Genomic DNA, 19,987 nt, shown 5'->3' with positions numbered 1-19,987 from the left:
GCTCCTCCGGGGGCGTTACCGCGCACGAGCCGGAACCTGGGCAGACGTCGGTTACGCTCAGCTTTCTTCGGAGTCTGGGGCTGGGCCAGCCTCGGGGCAGGTGCTGAGCTTTGCTCGGATCTGCTTCATGCGTGAAATTTAAGTCCTACCTACACCAGGAAGTGAAACGAAACCTGAACTCCAGATTCGGGGCCCGAGCACCCGGCCCGAGAGTCCCGCGCAGCGGTGCTCCCGCCATTCGTAGTCCTCATAGATTTTTCTCTTTTACCTCACATTTGAGCAGGACAAACCGTTCAATTTTTCTCTGGTGCTGTCATGGCGATGTGTTTGGACCAGTGTGTGTGAGGAAGGGGCAGGTGGAAGCTCTGCCCGCCGGGACTGCCGTGTTGGGATGCAAACGTGTGGTCGCCACGTACTGGGGCGATTTGGCCGCTGGGAACCTCCCTGCCCCCGTAGCGTGTTGTCTCATTATAATCATAACGTCATCGTGGAGTACCGTCAACCCCGTTTTATAGAGTGGGACACTCACGGCTCAGAGGGAAGCCGGTCCCACACCACGCGGCGCGAGGACCGCGGAACCTCCCTCCCCCCGCGCCGGCCCCGGGCTCTGCCGCGTCCCTGACGCCGGGAGCCCTCTCGTGACGCCCTTTCCTTCTGTCCTAGGAAAACGAACTGAAGGATGCCGCCCAGGGGAAGCACCCGCTGAGACCCCACCACGCGGGCCCTCCCGCCCGGGTCTGGCAGCCTCACAAGGTAACTGGAGGCGGGGTGGCAGGGAGGGGTCTCGGGAAGGAGGGTTGGGGGAGAGGGAACACCCAGCTCCACCCGGTGCGTGGGTGGCCAGTTCCTGGCTCACGTCCCTTTTATCCCTTCGTGTGGCGCCCGCACCAGGCCCTCCGTGGCGCCCAGTACACCGTCCACTGGTTCTCCCCCCGGGGGGGTCTGTTGGGATCATCTCCTTAACAAGGAGCCCAGAGCAGACCGCGTGGGTCCCTCAAGGCTGCCCGCACCACTGCCCCCTGCGCCAGCCCTGCCAGCTGCTCTCAGCCCGGTAGATGGACCTCCCACCCGCACAGCTGCCCAGGGCGGGCGCTGAGCACCTCTGGACTCTGCCCTTCCCTCATGCCTACATGGGCTCACCAACCAGTCATGTCACAGCCTGCGGGCCACCCCGTCTCCTGCTGCTGTTGTCCCCTCAAGGGCCCACCTCCCTTCGTGTCATCCTAGGTCATTTTCTGGGGGCAGCGAGAGTGGCCTAGTGACAGGAGGAGGCGTCTGAGCACTCTCCCAAAGCCTCCCGCAGATGGCCGGCGACCTTACCGGCCACTCCGCCTTTGGCTCATGAGGTTCTGGCCACTCCGAACATTTTGTCCGTCAGAACACGAACCTTGTCTCCGTGCTCGGTAATCTTCTCTGCTTAGAGTTGTGCTTCCTCGTCTTCACGCTGGTCTTTGTTTCCTCGTGTCCCCTACCCCGTCGTCCATCATGGCGTCCTCGGTCACGTGCCTGCCCGTCGGCCGGCGGCAAGGGCGCCGGCCCCCCGGGGCGCTTCCCAGCACCTGCGCCGGGCGCGCACAGTAGGTGCGCAGGCAGGATTTGTTGATGACTGACTGGTAGTTTGCAGGTGCTGATTTCACAGCTGTACTAACACGTATTTCAAAGACCAACGGAGTTTTAATGGTTCACACACACAAAAAATGAGAACTTTCTTGATTTGACACTTACTCTTCTGCCTTTCAGTTGGCCAATTTTTTTTTTTTTAAAGATGTGCTTTTCAGAAAATAAGTGTTAGCAGGGATGTGAAGCTGGAACCCTCGTGCACTGTTGATGGGAATGGAAAACAGCACAGCTGTCATGGAAAACAGGCTGGTGGTTTCTTAAACAATTAAAAATAGAACGACGGTATGATCCAACACTTCTGCTCCTGGGTTTATACCCAGAAGAATAGAAGGCAGGCGGCTGAAGGGGTGTCTGCGTGCTGGTGTTCACCGGACCGCTACCCACACTCACCAGGATGGGCAGGCAGCGGGAGTGTCCACCACCAGATACGTGGGTAAATGATGCGGTCACGTCACAGCGGGACCCTCTTCAGCCTCAGCAAGAAGGGGCTTCTGACGCTCGCCACCACCAGGGTGAACCTCAGGTCACGGCGCTCCGTGAAATGTCAGCCCTGAAAGACAGATTATGACTCCACTCAAATCTATGGAGATTCAGGAACCCAGACCCGCAGGGTCAGAGAGCAGAATGGCAGGAGCCAAGGGCAGGAGTGGGAGAGTTCGTGTGTGGTGGGGACGGAGCCCCGGTCTGGGGGGCGCAGAGGACTCTGGAGACGATGGAGTGATGACTCGGTGTGAACGTACTTCGTGCCCCGGGCTGCGCAGTAAATAATCGCTAGGACGGTGGAGTCTTACGGGATGGGCACTTCCCCTGCAGCCTCTAAAACGACGTGTGCCCAGTGCATCTCGGCTGCCTGCGCACTGCCCTTCTCGGGTCCCCACCAGTCCCCACTCTCCCTGTCCTCTTCCTGGCCAAGCCTCTCAGAAAAGGCTCTGAAAAACTCACTCTCACAGGGGCATGAATGCAGAATGAGGCTTAGTGGCTCCCTCTGCCCAGGAGTATTTCTATTTCAGCAGGAGCAGCAGTGTGAAATAATGGTGGGCTTTCAGGCAGCAGGTGCGGGCTGGGAACAGGGCTGGTGGGAGCCGGCTGTAGGGGGGTTGGACTTGCGGTGGCTTTCTCTCTCTTACCCACTCCACATGCACGTGTGTGTCCCCCTACCCTGGGCTTCCGTGCCTGGAGAGGTGATGCCAGCTTTGCCGGGGCTCGGAGGGACAGAGCAGGAGCAGGGACGACGGTGCTTCCCAGAGGCAGCCAGCCAAACTAGTGCTGGTCAGTGATGGGTTAGTCCTGGCTCTTGGCATCCCTGCCCAGGCAAGGTCTCCTGTCCCGGACCTGGCTGGGTGGCTGTGCCGATGGGCAGACCCTGCTTCTGTGGGATCCCTGCAAAGTTTGACATTTTTTCATGTGCTGCATCCACACCCTGGCTTTTTACACGAGGCTGCTTGGCACAAACACGAGCTTATATTTCTTCCAGCTTTGCAGAGGTGTGTGAGGGCGCCCGGTGACTCACCAGCACAGACGAGAATAGCAGAGCTTTCAGAAAGAAGGCAGGGAGCCGGGCAGGGCCATGCAGCTCTGTCCTGCCCCTCTCCTGGCTTTGCAGGCTCAGTGTTTGTCCAGAGTGCCTGGGCTGAGAGATCAGGATGGGCATGAAGATGGGGCGGGGGTGGGGGGGGGGGGGGGGGGGGGGGGGGGGGGGGGGGGGGGGGGGGGGGGGGGGGGGATGGGGATGGAGAGGGACCGAAGGAGGGGAAGGCGCGGAAGACCGTCATTCTCACAGGACAGCCCTGGGAGCCGGGGTGTGTGTCTAGTGTAGCCGGGGGAGGAGGAAGGGTTGGTGAAGTGATGCTGAGATAAGTATTCAACCCTAGCACTGGATTCATGGGACGGGGGCACTGTCCCTGTGACCCTGCGGAAACGCAGGGAACCTTTCTCATTCTCGGAGTAATGTCTGGAGATGGCCCGTGCCCCCGGCTGATTCTGGCCTGGGTTTGCCATTTGCTTCTCAGGATCCCTGACTCAGAAAGCATAGCAATGACCTGAGCTCTTAACTGTGGAAGCAGAGAGATGCATGGTCGGCGTCGTCCCTGAGGCCTGCCCAGAAGAGACGGCCTCCGAGGGGCTTCTCTGGAAAATCGGGTTGACTGCTGGATCGGGGCAGGCAGCCCCGTGCAAGGAAGTGAGTGAGCTGGGAATCCAGGACACAGCAAAGAGTGTGTTCAGTGCCCGTTAAGCCGGCAAACCCGACCTTTCCCTGAGTTAAAACAAATAATTCAGATTTCCCATTTTCCTCGCCTGCTAAACTCCACGCCCAAACTGGGCAGCTGTTCCTGGGAGCAAATGGGAGGCTCGGGCGCTTTCCCAGGGAGTCAGCACCGCCAGAGGCCTCTGGCTGCACTTTACCTGGTGCCACTGTTCTGCCCGCACGCCTGGGTTTTGAAATGACAGTGAGTCAGCTGGCTGGATCTGGTGGCCCAGGTGTCGGGGGGCTGTGTCTGTGTGCAGCGGGAGGGCCCCAGGGCAGCCGGGTTCTGGGCAGGTGGTGAAGTCCACGACCTATGAGCCCATCGCCCATGAACTCCGCCTGCCTGCGGCCAGAAATCCGAGGGTGGCGGGAATTCTGGGTCCAGTTATGAATCAGTGGTTTCATCCTGTTTACAAGCTGTTCTCGCTGTTCATCTAATGAGAGAAAATTATGGGCACTTGTAAGTTTGCAGACGTCTGCGATTTGTGGGGCCGAGTCTGGCTGGAAGGAGAGGGCCCTGGCCCAGGGGGTCGCACCTGAGTGTCATCTGTTTTCCCCAAAATAAAATCTGCTAGGAGTGAGCATTCTGTTAGCTTCCACTTGACCAGAACAAGGAGGAATTGAATTGTCTGGGCTCCCGACTCTGAACGTCTTGGAACCTTTCCCAATTCATTGCTTTTTGTTTTTTGTTTTGTTTTGCTTTGTTTTCTTTTTTGGTGGGTTTGTAGTTTCTAGGTCTTAGTGAAAACCTCTTTATGTCCTCTCTGCTATTCTGAGCACTCTTCCTCCATGCCTGGCTCGGTTCCCAGGAGCGCGTTCTCGTCCAAGTGCAGGGACGTGGCGGGGATGTGAGTTGGCTCCGGGAGCGCTCTCTGCCCGGGGGCGTGCCCGGCTCTGAGCTCTGACAGCCGCGGGCCGGGAGCTGGTGGCCGGGACCTCTCGTGGAGGAGAGGGCAGCCCCGCACCCCCTCCCCCAGCTGACATCTACGGTGTTTTTATTTGGCAGCATCTGTTTCTGGGCGGGATTGGGTCACCAAACCAGAAAGGACTCCGCCCTCTTGGGTTATCAGCTGGGCCTCTTCCTGGCTGCCTGTCGCGGGGCCCGGAGCTCAGCGGCATGAACCCCCCGGGGGGCAGTGTGGCTCTCACAGGAAGGTGTGCGCAGCCCGGGGCAGAGGCGGCTGTGGTCAGGGACCAGGGCCCGGGCTCTGCTCCCCTCCGAGGCCGTCGTGCTGCTCCGTCCCTGAGCATCGCTGGGAGAGGAGGAACACAGCCCTTCTCGGGAAGTTTGTGTTCACAGACGGTTGCCGTCCCCCAGAGATTTCTGCTCAGGGTCACGTGGCGTCTCTGCTGGGGGTCCGGCAGGAAAGAGGCTGCACCCCCAAGGCTGTTCACACAGGTGTGGCCAGTAGGGGGCGGCCACAGCCGAGGTCTCCGTGCTGGGGACAGGCAGGGGACTGCTGGGTAAAAGTATCGTTCAGGGGACAGCGTGGTGACTTACTGTCACCTTTCTTCTCATTTCTTGATTGTGGGGCCAGGCTGCCTGGGTCGAGTCCTAAACGAAGGTGTAGGCGCCCTGCAGTCTCCCTGGAGGCTGACGGAGGACGCTTCCTCACCGTTTCCAGCTCCCTGCGGGGCCCGCGTTCCCCGGCTCATGGGCCCCTCCTCCACCAAAGCCGGGACGGCGTCTTCGAAAATATCCCTTTCCTGCCGCCGACGCTCCTGTCTCCTCCTGTCGGGACCCCTGTGATCCCGCTGGCCCACCTGGACGGTCGGGGACAAGGCCTGGACACCCCGTCACCTTGCAAAGTCCCCTCTGCCGTGTGAGGTTCTGGGGACTCGGGTGCGGACGTCTGTGTGGGGTCATTACCCAGCCTGCCGCAGTCTCCCGTCACCCGCTGTGCCCGCCTCCCTGCCCCCCAGCAGACCCTCTCCATCCTTGGAAAGACAGAGCGACCCCCTTACTCGCTCTGGTAGACGTAAGGAGAGACTCTGCTGAGTTTTAGGCCTGAGAAACACCAGTCCTGGCGTGAGGGGAGGTGCATTACAGAATAAATGCCAACAACTTCTAGAACCTTCTAGTGGTCCGGACGCCCCTGCAGTTTCTTCCTCAGCCATTTCAACTTTCCTTCAAAGCACTGACTTCGAGAACAACAAAGCTCGCCCCTCCCCCCCCCGGGGGACCACTTTCTCGTGTGTCACCGCGGTGATTCGCACTCTTTCCAGGGGCCAGCGCGCAGCATCTGGCACCACGTGGGGTGTGTGGGCTTTGCGGGCAGGCCCGGCCCGTGCACGCCTGCCCCAGCCTCCGCCTGGTGACCACCAGCAGGTTCCGGACGCACGGCCGCACTGTGGCGGTCCCCGGGTTGGGGATCGTCCACTGTCGCCCCTCGGGGTGTGACCCCCACCGCCCCGCGCTCTCGTGGGCACGGCTCACGCCGCGTCTGCGCAGGGAGCCCGAAACCCACCCGGCTTCCTGGCAAAGCAGAGGGGCTGCTCGGAAACGCCTTGCTCGTGTGGCCTTGGATCCCTTCATTCTGCGTCTCTACGGTGGGGACAGTGTTTCCTTCAAAGATTTAATCCGCGCGAGTCCCGGTAGGGAAGGGTTGGCACCGTCGAGGTGGGGGGCGGAGGAGAGCGGGAAACTGCTCACAGAGGCGCGGGCGCGGCTCCGGGAAACCAGGCGGGAGCGGGAGGCAGCGGCCGCCGGGGCCCAGGGCAGGGGCGCAAGCGGAGGCTCTCCCCGCGCGGGCTGTAGGCAGGGGACGTTGTGTCGGGTCCCGGGACCACCCGAGGTGCTGCGATTCGCTAGGGAGACTGGGGCTCGGCGGACAGTCACAGTCACGGGTGCGATTCGTCACAGCAGAGGACACAAAGTACAGTCAGCGCAGGGAAAGCTGGTGAGTGAGACCCCGAGGTGGCCGGGCTCCTGCCTCCAGGACATTGGGACGCGCTCTGTTCCTGCGGCACCATGTCACCACAGCATGCATGAAGGGTGGTCACGGGGCCAGCGCAGACGCGGGGCTGTCAGGCCCCCCGGCACGTCCCCGATCCTTGAAGGAGAGCAGGTGGTCAGCAGGGACCCCGTGGTTTGCGGAGTCTGGACGCAGCGAGGCCCTCCCAGCGGCTAGGAAGCCGCGGGGGTCCCTCTGCAGCCCAGAGTCCCAGCCGCCAGCCTGGCCCGCAGGCCCGCTCCTGGGGCTGCAGCCTCGGGCCCGCAGAAAGCACTGTGTGTGCGAGCAAGCCTGCCCCCTGAGCCCCCGAGGCCCTGCTGGCCCACCTTCATCAGGGAGCGCACGAGCTGGGGGAGTGGCCTCCCAAGGCCCGGAGCGTGACGGGCGCGTGGGTGGACGGCACCCCTGGACGGCCCGGCAGAACCCATCTGCCAGGGCGCACAGCCACTTGCACTGCCCGTCTTCCCCCGACGCCAGGCAGTCTTCCAAGCTCCGGGGACAGAGAACTGGGTCACAGGGACAAGTCCTGTCCAACTGGGACTTAGACTCTAATGAGGAGCCACCACAGGAAACATAAACAGCTACGTAGGATCATTTCTGAGAGTGAGACACACCTGTGAGGAACCAAGCACAGCGAGCGGCGCCGGCGGCAGATGAGGGGCAGGACGATTTCGCTCCCTCAAGCGCGGTGGGAGGGCCTGTGCGAGGAGGTGGCGTGAGCGATGGTGGCAGCACATGCAAAGGCCCTGGGGCGGGTGGCACTGAGTGTGGCTGGTTTACAGGACAGATGAGTGGTGGTAACAGGCCGCAGGTGAGAAGGGAGAGCTGGCGGCAGAGGCTGCAGGAACGTGCAGGCCGGGCCGGGGCGTGGGCCTGGTTCTCGTTGCCATGGCGGCCACAGGACGCCTCCGTCAGAGAGAGGCCAGCCTTGGTTTACACCTGGGGGTGTGCCGGCTGCCGTGGGGGACCGGCCTTAGCGCACTGGACGTAACTCACGGGCCCACGTTTCTTGATGTGTGAGAACACGGGACGTGGTGGCTTTCGCCAAGGCCGTGCCGTGGGCTGGGGTTCAAGCGTGAGTTCTGCTTAGTTCCAGTAGGTCACGACTTGTTCTCCTGGTGCCTCTGAGTGTCCCCCGAGCTCGCTGCCTGTGCTCCGCGGCACGAACGTGCTCCCGTGCATCAGACCTCTGTGGGACTCCTGACGCCAGCTTCCCTGGAGCCCTGCCTTTCAGGAACGCGAGTGGGTGCCTTCCTTTCTTCCGGTGCCGCGGACATGGTCGGTTCAAGGCGCACGCCGCACAGGGCGCGTCTGAAGCAGAATGGACCTCTTTTAAAGCTGACAAACACGACCCTGTGGCCGTCTGTTATCGAAGCCTTGATTCATGTTGTCACGTCCGGGGAGGAGGGAAAGAAATGCGAAGGGAGCACGCCGTGCAGAGGAAACTAACGGGAAGGAACCGGGGTGTCTTCCCTCATCGGGACATGTCCTTGCTGGTTTCCAAGAAGCCACAGAAGAGATTGAGAGTGTGATGCCCCCCAAGTAAATTCAAAACTCGGTTCTCAGGGAGGCTGTGGTCTGAGTAGACTTGGGTTCCCAGGTTCCTAGAGCATCCATCATCCTGAAGCCCACAGCGCTTCGTGGCCATTTTTGTCTGCTTTTAAATCAAAAGTGGAATTTTCAGACAAAAGAATCAGTATCCCGGACAACTTGGGTGACGCTCTGTATCTGTTAGGGGTATCCGTTCAAAGGGCAGCAAATGATTCAGCTTGGTGTGAGCAGACAAAAGGGATGTATTGGCTGTGTGACTGGAAAGGGAAATACTAGCTTCAGGCACAGCTTGATCTAGGTGCTCAAATTATGGCATCAGGATCCTGCTTCTCCCTCTGCCTCTCTCGGCTCTGTTGGCTCTGTTCTCAGATGGGCTGTCCCCTCCTGAAGGCAAGTGAGGCTCCAGACCCAGGCTTCTGTCCTCAGCTTTCCTAGTCCAGGGGCCGAAGGAGGCAGTCTCTTCCCAGACTCTCCCACCAGTGGGGCGTCTTCTCCATGGATGAAACTGGGTCTCGTGGCCTTTCCAGCCAGTCGCCATATCCAAGGGGTGTGGTCGTGCTGATTGGCCAGGCCTGCGTCACACCCCCACTGCCCCCGGGCCCGTCCCTGTCACTGTGGTGGGGGAGCAGAGGAGGAGGGATGTCGTGTGCCGGTTCTTCAGCGCTGGGCACATGCTGTCACCGCAGTGGGACTGGGCGCGCCGCACAGCCCGCCATCCCGGGTGAGGGAGGGGGAGACGCCCGGGAAGATGGCGGAGGAGGGTGGACGGCGGCCGAGGACGCACGCCCCGCAGATGTGGTGCGTGTCGTAAACAGCCCCCCTCTCCCCCTGCCCCTTGTAGGTGAGGACAGAGCATGCCCGGCTCCACCACGCGCTCGCCACGGTGACCAGAGAACGCGACTTGGCCGTGAGGGAGAAGCACCAGCTCCAAGCCAAGCTGGAGAACCTAGAACAGGTCCTGAAGGTAGGACGGGCCGCCGCCGCCTCCCTCGGGTCGGCGCGAGGGGCGAGGCTGCAGAGCTGAAGGCGGCGGGGGCCTGCTGGACGCCGTCGTCCAGATTCAGGGCGCCCGGGGCTGCCTCTGCCCTTCTCATGGGATCAAAAGCGATAAATCACGAAACTCAAATGTTTCTGGAAGCGGTCCCGTAAAACCAATTATGCATTCGCGTTTCCTAGGACGCAAAACACAGCCGAGCGGGACACACAGGCGGCGCCGAGCGGACGGGAGCCGCTCACGGTGCGGGCCAGGGGCGCCGACGCCGGCGTCTCAGGCCTCGTGAAGTCTAAGCTGTTCTCAGGGGCGGAATGGCCTTTGTCATAAAGAGAACGGCCGAGTCAGGAGGCGGCTCCCTCGGGGTGTGGGGCACCGACGGCCCTCACGCGCTCCTGACGCACTGGGCGCCCCGTCGGTGTAGGGGGGCAGTGGGGTGATTGGTTACCGTGGTGCGGAGCGAGGCTGACTCAGTTCTCATCGAAGAAAACGTAAAAGAACACATTAGCCCTCGCCTGTGATCCTGCAACGTGGCTCCTCCGTGGCCTGGGTCTCCGTGGTTCACACTCCGTGCCCGGCACCCACGGCCCCCCCCCATCAAGAGGTGATTGTAACTCTGTCTCGAGCCCCCGTGTGCGGAAGCTGTTGGCTCCCCGAGGGAAGCAGATTGGTGGCCGGCGGGGACTGGGGTGAGGGAAGTGGGGAGCAGCTGCTGTTCTTTTGGAGTGATAGAATGTTCTGGAACTTGTGTGATGCTTCCCTGGCCTCGTGAATTTCCTGAAGCCCCTGCTCTGTACGCTGTCCCCGGGTGAGCCTGATGGAGTGTGAGTTCTGTCTCAGCTAGAGGTAGAGCTGGCTCGGGGCGCGGGGGGGCGGTCGGGGAAGCCTCTGACTCCGGGTTTCCGCTCCGGTTATGATCTTCCGGTTAATGAGTTCGAGCCCCAAGTCGGGCTCTGTGCTGACAGTGCAGAGCCTGCTTGGGATTCTCTCTCGGTCCCTCACCCGCTCACGCTCTCTCTCAAAATAAACTTAAAAGAGAGAGAGAGACGGCCTGTGCACCGCCGGTCCTGAGGCCCACCTCGCCTTCCCCGAGGGACGGCCCGGGCCGACTGGCCGCCTGCTCCCGGTGCGTCGTGCGTCGGGAGCGTCAGCCTGGGGAATGAGGTCCTGCCGGGCAGTGGGTCGTGTCCGCAGCGCGTGGACCACCGCCTGAGGTCTCCGAGGCCACGGAGCGCGGCCTGTCCCGCCCGCAGTGCCTGCGCGAGTCTGCGGCGGGCGAATCCGGGGGTGGCCGGGGCTCTGCCGACGGGCTGCTGGACGAGCGTCCTCGCGAAGGGCGGGGCCGCGCGGCGGTTCTCGGCGGGGGTGACTTTGCTGCGGGGGGCCCGGCGTCCCCAGCCCAGGCGTGGCTTTGCGGGGACCCTGTGCCACGGCTGTCCCTCCTCCTGCGGCCTGCGACGGGGGGCTCCTCTGCTCACTCCTGCCTCCCGCGTGCGGGGACCCTGCGGTCAGCACCCTTCCTCACCCCTGCAGGGTCCCCTGTGTGAGGTGACAGGTTCCCGGGCCCCGCCCTAGATGACTTTAGGAAGGTGGACAGTGAGGCTGGCCCCCTCTGGGCGGGGCAGGCCTCAGTTATGGCTGCAGGCGTGTGAGGGTCCCACGGGTCCCCGGCTGCCTGCAGCAGGCAGACAGCCCTGCGTCTCCACCCGCGGCGTGGAGCCCACCGCCCTTCCCGTCTGACCCCGGGCTTGGACCTCAGCAGGAGGGCCTCGCACACGTGTGCACATCCCAGTTCAGGCCCCGGTTCTGTCCCCTGTCCCTGGAAACAGCCCTCTGTCTGGCTGCTCTGCCGTCTGGGGCGACCTCTTCCCTTGGGGGCCAGGCTGGGAGGAGGTGTGTGCCGGAGCTTGGGGACTCTGGGACGGGGACTCTCAGGGTCGAGGAGCTGTGGCCTGGGGGTGGAGTGTGGTGTCCGGATGGGCACATCCCTGTGAACCCACGAACGGGGCCTCGTTTCTAAGGGTGGTGCTGGGCAGGCAGCCTGTGCACGGTCAGGGTCACTGCCATCTCGGGCAGCCAGACATGAGGGCCCAGCAGGGGCCCCTGGGAGCCCGTGGCAGCGTGGGGGCCCAGGGTTCTGCCAGGGGCCTCCCTTGGTGTCCAGCCCCAACCTCGCGGCTGCAGCCTGTCCTCACACCTGCACGTGGGAGCCACAGCGGCCCAAATAGAGATCAGATCCCGGTGCTGCGTCCACACTCCACGTGACCCGCCACTCACTTCCGTAGCCTCCCTCCTGCACGGGGGAGGGGGACACCCCTGCCTCTCTGGGCTCACGCCCTCTGCCCCATGCTCGCGATGGCTCTGTTGCTCCCCTGCTTGTGTGCGGGGTCTGCTTAGTGCCCCCCGTTTGGTTGAAGGAGTGAGTGAACCCTGGCGACCCAGGGACAGGCTGAAGGCCACCGGGAGGGGCCGGGCCGGAAACCCCGTGGCTCCGAGGGGATCAGCCGGGAGGACAGCAGCAGGAGTGGAGCTCCGAGGGCCTGGGCCCTTTCAAGGGGCCGCTCCTGCTGCCGTCGAGGGCGAGCGACACCCGGACGGGACTGCGTGTTTCCCGCCCTCCCGGAGGAAGTCGGGCGGGAGGGGGGGGTCCCGGGCTCGTGGAAGCACCCGGACCGCTGTGGGGGCTTCAGAGACCCGTCTCCGGCAGGGTGGTTGCGCCTGGTTCGCAAGCCTCGCTCACTGGCTCCCGACTGGCTTTCTGCTCTAGTTCTGGTATTTTCGTCACAATAGCAAGGCTGTTCACAATTAGCCTTCTTTCCCCCCTGGGCGCAAAGCTCATGGGTGCGGATGGACCCTGGGGGGAGGGACCGCTGGGCGGGGCCCGGACCCGCCGGTGACCTGGAAGACCCGGAGGCCCAGCCCTGTGCTTTCCGTGGCTCGAGGACGGGGGTGGCCTCCGTTTCCGGGCGTGGCCTGGGCTCCGCGGCATCTGATGCGGATTCGAACCGTGGTGCCCGCGGATTTGCACTGAATTGACTCCGAACTGGCTTCCGTCAACCTCATTCGCGGGCTCGGGGAGGCGCCTGGGATCGGCTCACAGGGCCACACCGTCGCTGGTCTTCACTGACCCGCAAGGGGGACGTGTGGCGTCCCTGCAAGATAGAAGAGATTCCGAGGAACACTTATCGCCGGACTCGGGGCTGCTTTGTGAGGCGACCCAGGGGCATAGTGCTGACCCTGGCCAGAGCACCCTCCTCAGACCCGCATAATCCAAATCACTGGTATTTAACCTGATTTAGAAGGTAGTAACGAATGCATTCGTGACGTGTGTGTGTTTCTGCGATGCGGCTTTCCGTGTCTCTGTGCGGGCCCCTCGGGTCGGCGTGCACGGCGCGGCCCCCGTGACCGCAGCGGGGCAGGAGAACGCACGTCGCGGGGGAGGACGCGCCTGCGGAGGCTGCTCGCGGGGAGGACACGGGACTGGGTCCCCGGGTCCGGTGGGGCCCGCGTGCCCTGGCAGCCTGGGCGTGGAGGGGCGTGGGAGCGGTGACCTAGCTCTGGCGCCTGGGGACAAGGGAGCCACGCTGTACGTTTCCGCTGTGACGCAGAATGCCGGCACCAGGGGCTCGGGGTCACGGCCGCCTCGTGCTGGAGCCGGGGGCCCCGTGACCCTGGGGTCTGCCGTGCGGAGGAGCCCTGTGTCCTCACTCTGGGGGCCACCCTGCCGGTCATTCTGACGCGTGGGGCAGAAGCGGGTCACGCGGGTTCGGGTGTGACGCTCGGACCGCAGGCCTGGCGTCTTGTCCCGTGACGGGCGGCTGGCTCTGTCGCCTCATGCGTGACGCCATCGTCGGACTCCGTGTGGCCGAAGACACCGTGACTCTCCCCTTTCCACAGACCCGCCCGCTGGGCCGGGCCCCGAGCACGGGGAAAACATGACCCGAGTCTCCCGATGTCGCCTGAAAACCCAGCGGGACCCTAGGACACACACGGTCACCCAGCGATATTTAATGAGCACCTAATATACACCAAACACGCGGGTGCTAGAGAAGAGGGACCCAAGTCCACACCCTCATTGAGGCCGAGTTTGTAAAGAAGCTAACGTTGGCATCCGGTGAGGAGAAGTACGGTAGAGACGCAAACTCTACTTCGTATGCCGTGGGGGAGCCTCCCTGCGGGCGGGGACCTGGGGGGGGGTGCACAGCAGCTGTGAAGACTAGGACAGGGTGGGTGCCTGACATGACTGAGGGGCGCCCAGGGGCCTGAGCCGCAGAACTGGGAAGCAGATGAGGCCAGGGAGACGGCGAGGGGCACGAAAGTTCAGGTCTCGAAGGCTGAGCCACACTGGCCGCCTAGCGTTTCTCCCGGGCATGCTCCATCCACCCCAGGGCCTTTGCACTTGCAGTGCCTGGTGTCTGATGGGTTTTGTCCTGATCACCCTCGGGGGGACAGTAAGTGCCATGTGGGCAGGCTTCCTCTCTTTCTCGGTTATCACTAGGCGCCCATGCAGGCACAGAGGAGCTTCATGATAGATGATCTGAGACAGACACATGCACGGGATATTCTGTTTTTATAATTACAAAAATTTTCTTTTTAAGTTTATTTTTGAGCATGAGCGGGGAGGGGCGGAGAGAGAGAGGGAGACACAAAATCCCAAGCCGACTCCAGGCTCCGAGCTGTCAGCCCGGAGCCCGACGCGGGGCCCGAGCCCATGAACTGTGAGATGGTGAGCTAGCTGACGTTGGACGTCTAGCCGGCTGGGCCCCCTGGCGCCACCAGGCACAAGGTATTCTTAAGTCTGCCCAGTGGAACCAGTCACTTCCAAGCGACCTGATCGCAGTGGCCGACAGTGTGAGGCCTCCGGCCGTGCCTCCCTGCATCATCCCCTGCAGCCCGTTCTGCGCGCGGCGGCCACAGCCACGTTGGCCAAATAAAACAGAACTGCCGCTTACACCAGGCCATCACTTCTGGTTGCACAGGGATTAAAATCTGAACTCGCAACTACTGGGCCCCGCGCTCTGCCCCCTCCTAGTTCCTGACCCCTGCTCCTACCCGGACCCCGTTCTCCCTGCTCCTACCCACGCTGGCCTTCTCTTTCTGGAGCATCTGACGCTTGTTCCCACCCCAGGACCTTTGCACTTGCTGTCTGGGATGCTGACTGCCTCAGCGCTTTGTTCCTGCGGGGTCTCGCGTGTCTTCCCTGGCGACACCTCTCCTGACTCCGATCCGCAGGGACCGCTGTCCTACCCGTCACCACCACGTCGTCTGATTACGTTCTGTTCAAAACACCCCAGTGTGTTTTAGTCGTTCACTTGTGTGTCGTTCCTTTTCCCTCTCGAGGGCCATGTCCTCGAGAGGGGCGGCCGGGGGCGGCCTGACAGGACACCTGCACCGAGCTCCGCGCTGTGCCCGGCGGCCTCACGGGTGTCTGACCTGGTCACAGCATGGAGTGAGCCAGCTTCTCAGACTCGAGGATTCCGCAGGAGAGCGCGTGCCCCGCGGACTTCTGCCGACGGTCTCGGCTCTCTGGGTCCTGAGCGTCCCACCGGCGCCCGTGGAGGGAGAGCCTCCTGTGACGTCTTGGTCACGCGTCCAGCCAAGCACAGCCGCCTCCGTCTTCTCTGTCTTCTCGTTCAGGGCCCGGGCGGTGGCTTTGCTTGTCAGACGGAACAGAGACCTGCTTCTGTCGTTGGGACGAGAGCCCCGGCGGGGACAGTGGCCGGTCCCAAGGACAGCGCAACACGGACACCGCTGAGGAGCCACGAAGCAGGGAGGGAGCCGTGGGCACGGGCCCCATCCCTGCCCAGCCTGGGGGCAGTTCCTGTGGGGGGGGCGTGGCCATGGCTGGAAACTGCTGGACAGAGCAGTGGGGTGCGCGGCGTCCCCCGTGGTCACTGCTCAGAGCCGGGGAGTGTGACCCTGCCTGGGCAGAGGGCTCTGCAGGTGGAATCCAGCAAGACGAGGCCACACGGGAGGAGGGTACAGCTTCCCCGGGCCTGCTGTCGAGAGAAGGGGCTTCGGAGACACAGGCATGGGGCACAGACCGGAGTGACGGGGCCATGGTCGCCACGGGCTGGTGGCCCTCTGCAGAGGGACCCTGCCCTGAGCCCCTGGGGGAGCCTGGCCCCGCCCACACCTGCTCGCAGGCCCCTCCATGCGGAGCGAGGCTGGGGTTTAAGCCTCTCTTAAGATCCCGGCCTAGTCGAGGCCGTCCTGTTGCGCTTGGTCCCACATGCGGGACGCCCGCGGCAGGCTCCGGGTGAGGCTGGTCAGTCTCCCTTCCAGCCCCCCGGCCGGAATGCACGGCGCCCTGCCCCGAGGCTGGACGTTTGACCCAGGTGCATGACCGCATTTCTGATTAATTAAACTCAGCACATGGTAGTTTATGATTCAAAGGAAAAGGGAAAACGCGTCGGGGACCAGATTTTGTTCTCATGATCAACAGATTAGTCTATTTAAATGTAGATAATCTAAGGCTTATTTTGTTAACGAGCAGCCGATTTCCTGGGATTAAGAAACGGTTCTCACAGTAACAACTGATCTTCCGTGTCTGCGGCCCCTCCGGTTTTCCTTGCACCTGCCCGCGGACTCGGGCCTGGACCTGCTGCCCTCATCGGCTGTCATCAATGTTTTGTGGCTCGTCTCCTGAGACACCGGCAGCAGCCTCCAGGGCTTTCTGCAGGATGAGAAGACGGTTCAGGGTCCGCCTCCAGCGGAACCCTGGATGCAGAGGCCGATCGTGTTGACTGCGGCTCCGGACGCTTCCCTGTGCCCCCGTCTCCGTGGGGAGAGACTGCAGGAGGCCGAGGGCGCGCGGGCTGCCGGCGTGGACACCAGCGAGAGGGGTACTTCCGGTCCACACGCAGTCTGTGGAAACCGAGTCAGGGCCACGCCTAGGGGCCAAAGCGTGTGTTCAAGTGAGGGCTTCAGCACGTCAGCACCAGAGAACATAGCTTCACAAGAATGAAAGCGATCTTTGACTTGCTCGTTACCCTCTTGCGAGTGTCCAAGCACCTGGTGCAGGATGAGTGTTTGCTCTGTAATTATATTTGGATAAACGAAAGCGTGGTCCAGGAGGTAAACTGCGTCTCAGCAGGAGCCCGCCAGCCCTGAAGTAAGCCCAGCCTCGTTGTCCCCTGCGTCCCGGCCCACGGCAGCTGCTGCATCCAGAAGCACGCAGCCCCTTCCCCCTCATCCTGACCATCGGACCCACCCAGTTGCACCAGCCGACCTTTACCCTGGCACTCGCTTCGATTCCATCTACCACAGGACCTTTGCAGATGCCATTTCCTCTGCATAGAATGCCTTGCTCCTAGTCATCCCCGAAACCTCCACCCATGGGTCACCCCCCCCAGGGCCCACTTATCTGTGAGTTAAGACTCAGCACTGAGCGCCTCTCCATGGTTTTTGGTGAATGTGGATGTAATCGTACCTAAGAGGCCCCCTACCTGAAGAGGGAAAGTAAGGGTACTGAGCTGCGGTGGCTCACACTCCGCCTGGGGACACGCACAGTCGCTCTGAGTAGATTACTTACTGTGAAGGTGGGCATTCAGAGCCTGGGAGCAGCCACTAAGAGTTATGTAAAAATTTATAGACAAGCTCTCAGTAGATACATGAAAATAAAATGCTAGCAACCATCGAGACAACCCACAAGAAGGCAGAGCGGGGAAAGAGAGTAATGAAAAGGACAGAAAAATGGAAAAACAGATAATAAAATGGGACACTTACAACACACCACTTATCACATGAAACCTAATTCCGGGCAGGTCACCTTGAATCTACTGTTTCATCTGGTCCTCGCAACAGCCTTGGGAAGGTGGGCTTTCCCCTCCATTGATAAGCCAGCACTGGGGTCCCGGAAGGCCCCTTCCCAAGCGCCCCGCGAGTGTGGTCTGGCCGGCCGTACCCTCCGCCTGGCCGCAGTCGGGGCCATTGGGCACCCGGAGAAGGGGTCTGAACTACTCTGCTCAGGTTGAGGGGCCCTGTCCCTGTGTCTCCGCCTTCTCTGGGGTCACGTGGGGAATGAGAGCTAGTCCACGGGACTCGGGACAAATCGGGAGTCAGGGAGGGGCCACGATTGTGCCTGAGGGGCTCCCCCACTTCCTAACATTCTGCAGTGTGAGACACGGAGGTACTCTGGCTAAGACGTAGTTCAGCTTCCAGAACGCACATGGCTCTCTTTCCACGTGCTAATTCTGTTGTGAATGCACCTGACTTGCAGAGATGGGACAGGAAGTCACAGGACACGGGGCACAAACAGCCCGAAGCACCGCTCCCTCGTGTCTGCGACATGAGCTCAGTCGGCGCTGCTGCTCTTGCCCCAGATGTGGCGGGAAGGACAGTGGGTGCACAGATGCCCCCTGATGGTCACTGTGCGTCCGGGAGTCCACGGTGCGGCAGGAAATGCATTGCTGGCAACTCTGCTTGAGGGAAATCTCTTTGCCCGGGCCGGGCAGGCCCCGAAGCAGGAGACAAATCCGCCTTTGATCCGACGCCGAGGGGATAAGCCTCAGGCTCTGTCTCGCATCCGGGCTTCCGCCGGGAAGGTGGGCCACATCCAGCTATAAATATCGCCGCTTTAAAAATAAATCCCGCCACAGACAGAGCGTCCTAGACAGGCGTTTCCTGCTGTGGGGCGTAATCCGCGGTGCTTCTCAGAAGTGAACCACTCCGGGGGAAGGGGCCAGGGTCCTTGCCGGTGGGAGGCTGTTTGTCAACGGAAGAGAAGCCTCATGCTGGGAATTTGGTGGGATTTTTCTCTTCGGGTAAAAGCTGGGGTTCTCAGACTCTGAGAACTCGTGGCCCCTGGCACTCCCAGGGGCAGCCGGGATCATGCTGGCTTTAGGAAGGCAGGGGAACGGCCATGGGCATGGTCTCCCGGGAGAGGTGCACAGGCGTCCAGGGGCCTGAGAGCGTCAGAGACGGTGCATGCAAAGGTCTCTCGCAGGAAGGCTGTTCCGTGTCGGCACCCCCCGCCCCCCAAGCACAGGAGGGTCCGTGGGGAAGCCTCCTGCAGAGCAGGGAGCTGGGCTCCCAGGGTTCAGGTCCGTGCTTGACCATTTCCTTGCTGGGCAACATTGGGCAGGTTACTTAACCTCTCTGGGCCTCAGTTTCCTTCTCTGTAAGTGGGAGTAAAAATGCTGGCTGCTTCCGAGGTGGTTGTGAAGACCCGGGGGTCATGGGTATGAGCTACTTAGCACAGCGATCCTTCTGGAACATGTGCTTCGCTGAGGGCGAGGACGCCGACCTCGGGCTGGGAAGGCCAGAGCAGCGATCTGCCTGCAGGGGCAAGGGGGGGCGAGCTTTACGGGGTGCAGTGAGCACCAAGGAGGGCTTCGCTGCCGCCCCCCTGCGTCCCAGACCTCCAGCTTATCCGCTGCCTGCTGCTGACAAGGTGTCCGTTACTTCTGGAAAGCTCCTGTGGCTGTCTGGCTGTTTCTTCCCCCAAACGGGGAATTGAAACGGCCTCAAAGCTGTCACGATCCGCCAGCTGTGTCTTTATTTTGAGACGCAGGACTGAAACCTCATGAAGTGTCCGTGCATAATGCGCGACAGTACTTAGGTTTTGTGACAGCCGTAAATGCTGTTGGAAAATATTTTAGTTTGGACAACTTGGGATAAAGTTCACAGAAACTTGTGTCAAATAGTTTGGAGGAGAAAAAGGAAAGCGGTCAGTTTGTGAAGTGGGAACTGTGAGACCGGTTATGCCTCAGGCATCGCTGAGTCTGGGTGCTGTGGTGACGTCACCAAGGATCGTCTCTCAGCCTTCATTGCTGTGGGAGGCGAGGTCTGCCGGGGCCCGGGGCACAGGGCGTGCGAACAGTCAGGAGGGACAGACCACTGGGCAGAGAGAAGACCCTCATCGGAGCCAGGGAGGCGAAGTAACCTTGAAGTTGTTCCTGGGAAGCGAAAGCTGGCCGCCATGGGGACTCGGTGGCCTGCCTTGGGGCCGAGGGACGAGCCTGAACAGCAAGGGGAACGGGAGAGGGCCGCATTCTCCGCGCTGCTCACCCTCCCCGCCCGCCGGGTCTCCGTGGAAGCCGGGAGGGAAGGTGCGCCTGCCTTGCTCTGGCGTCACTGCTGGAGTCTCAGGAATTGCGTCGGTGGGCGATGTCAGTCGGTGGTGACGCAGAAGTAGAACGGGAACGAGTCTGTGCCTGACCCATTCATTTCTGGCCTTGGAGAAAGCGAGAATTAGGCAGAATTAGGACAGTGTGAAGCCGATGAGAGCCCGCGAGCAGAATCCCGCGGGAGCACACGGCGGGGCCCGAAGGGTGCGTGTGCCAGACACGGGGGCAGGTGCTGGTGACGTGTGCACAGGAAGGGTAGCGCCTGTGTCACTGGGGGCGTGAGTGGTGTGGACGGGGCCCGGGGGAGGGGCTTCCGCACGACCTTGCATTGTGCCAGCGACAGTGTTAGACCCTGTATCTGCCAACCCGGCGTGTCCTCCAGAGTCACGGACCTCAGCACGAGGGCGTGGGGGGAGACAGAGCAAGCACGCAGGTCCAGCCACCGCCGTGGGGAGGAGTGCCACGAGGGAAGGGCCAGCCGTGTAGCCACACGGGGGCCAGCATCTCCGGGGAGTGGCCTATTCTGTGATGTGTGACAGCGGGGGGGGGGGCAGTG

At 62.0% G+C, this 19,987-nt stretch overlaps 1 protein-coding gene across 9 annotated transcripts in view; it reads left to right on the top strand.

The window, feature by feature from the left end:
* Positions 1 to 19,987, top strand: part of RIMBP2 (RIMS binding protein 2) — a 93,963-nt gene that overhangs the window by 2,489 nt on the left and 71,487 nt on the right. For all 9 annotated transcript variants that reach the window (XM_029921805.1, XM_029921808.1, XM_029921806.1 and 6 more), the window contains exons 2-3: positions 664 to 753; positions 9,212 to 9,334. In XM_029921805.1, coding sequence (XP_029777665.1) covers positions 664 to 753; positions 9,212 to 9,334 — 213 coding nt within the window. The remainder of the gene's footprint in view (positions 1 to 663; positions 754 to 9,211; positions 9,335 to 19,987) is intronic.

The sequence above is a fragment of the Suricata suricatta genome, chromosome 14, assembly GCF_006229205.1.
Source record: "Suricata suricatta isolate VVHF042 chromosome 14, meerkat_22Aug2017_6uvM2_HiC, whole genome shotgun sequence".
In the NCBI taxonomy this organism is placed as follows: domain Eukaryota; kingdom Metazoa; phylum Chordata; class Mammalia; order Carnivora; family Herpestidae; genus Suricata; species Suricata suricatta.
This window is presented reverse-complemented; position numbering and strand designations above follow the sequence as displayed.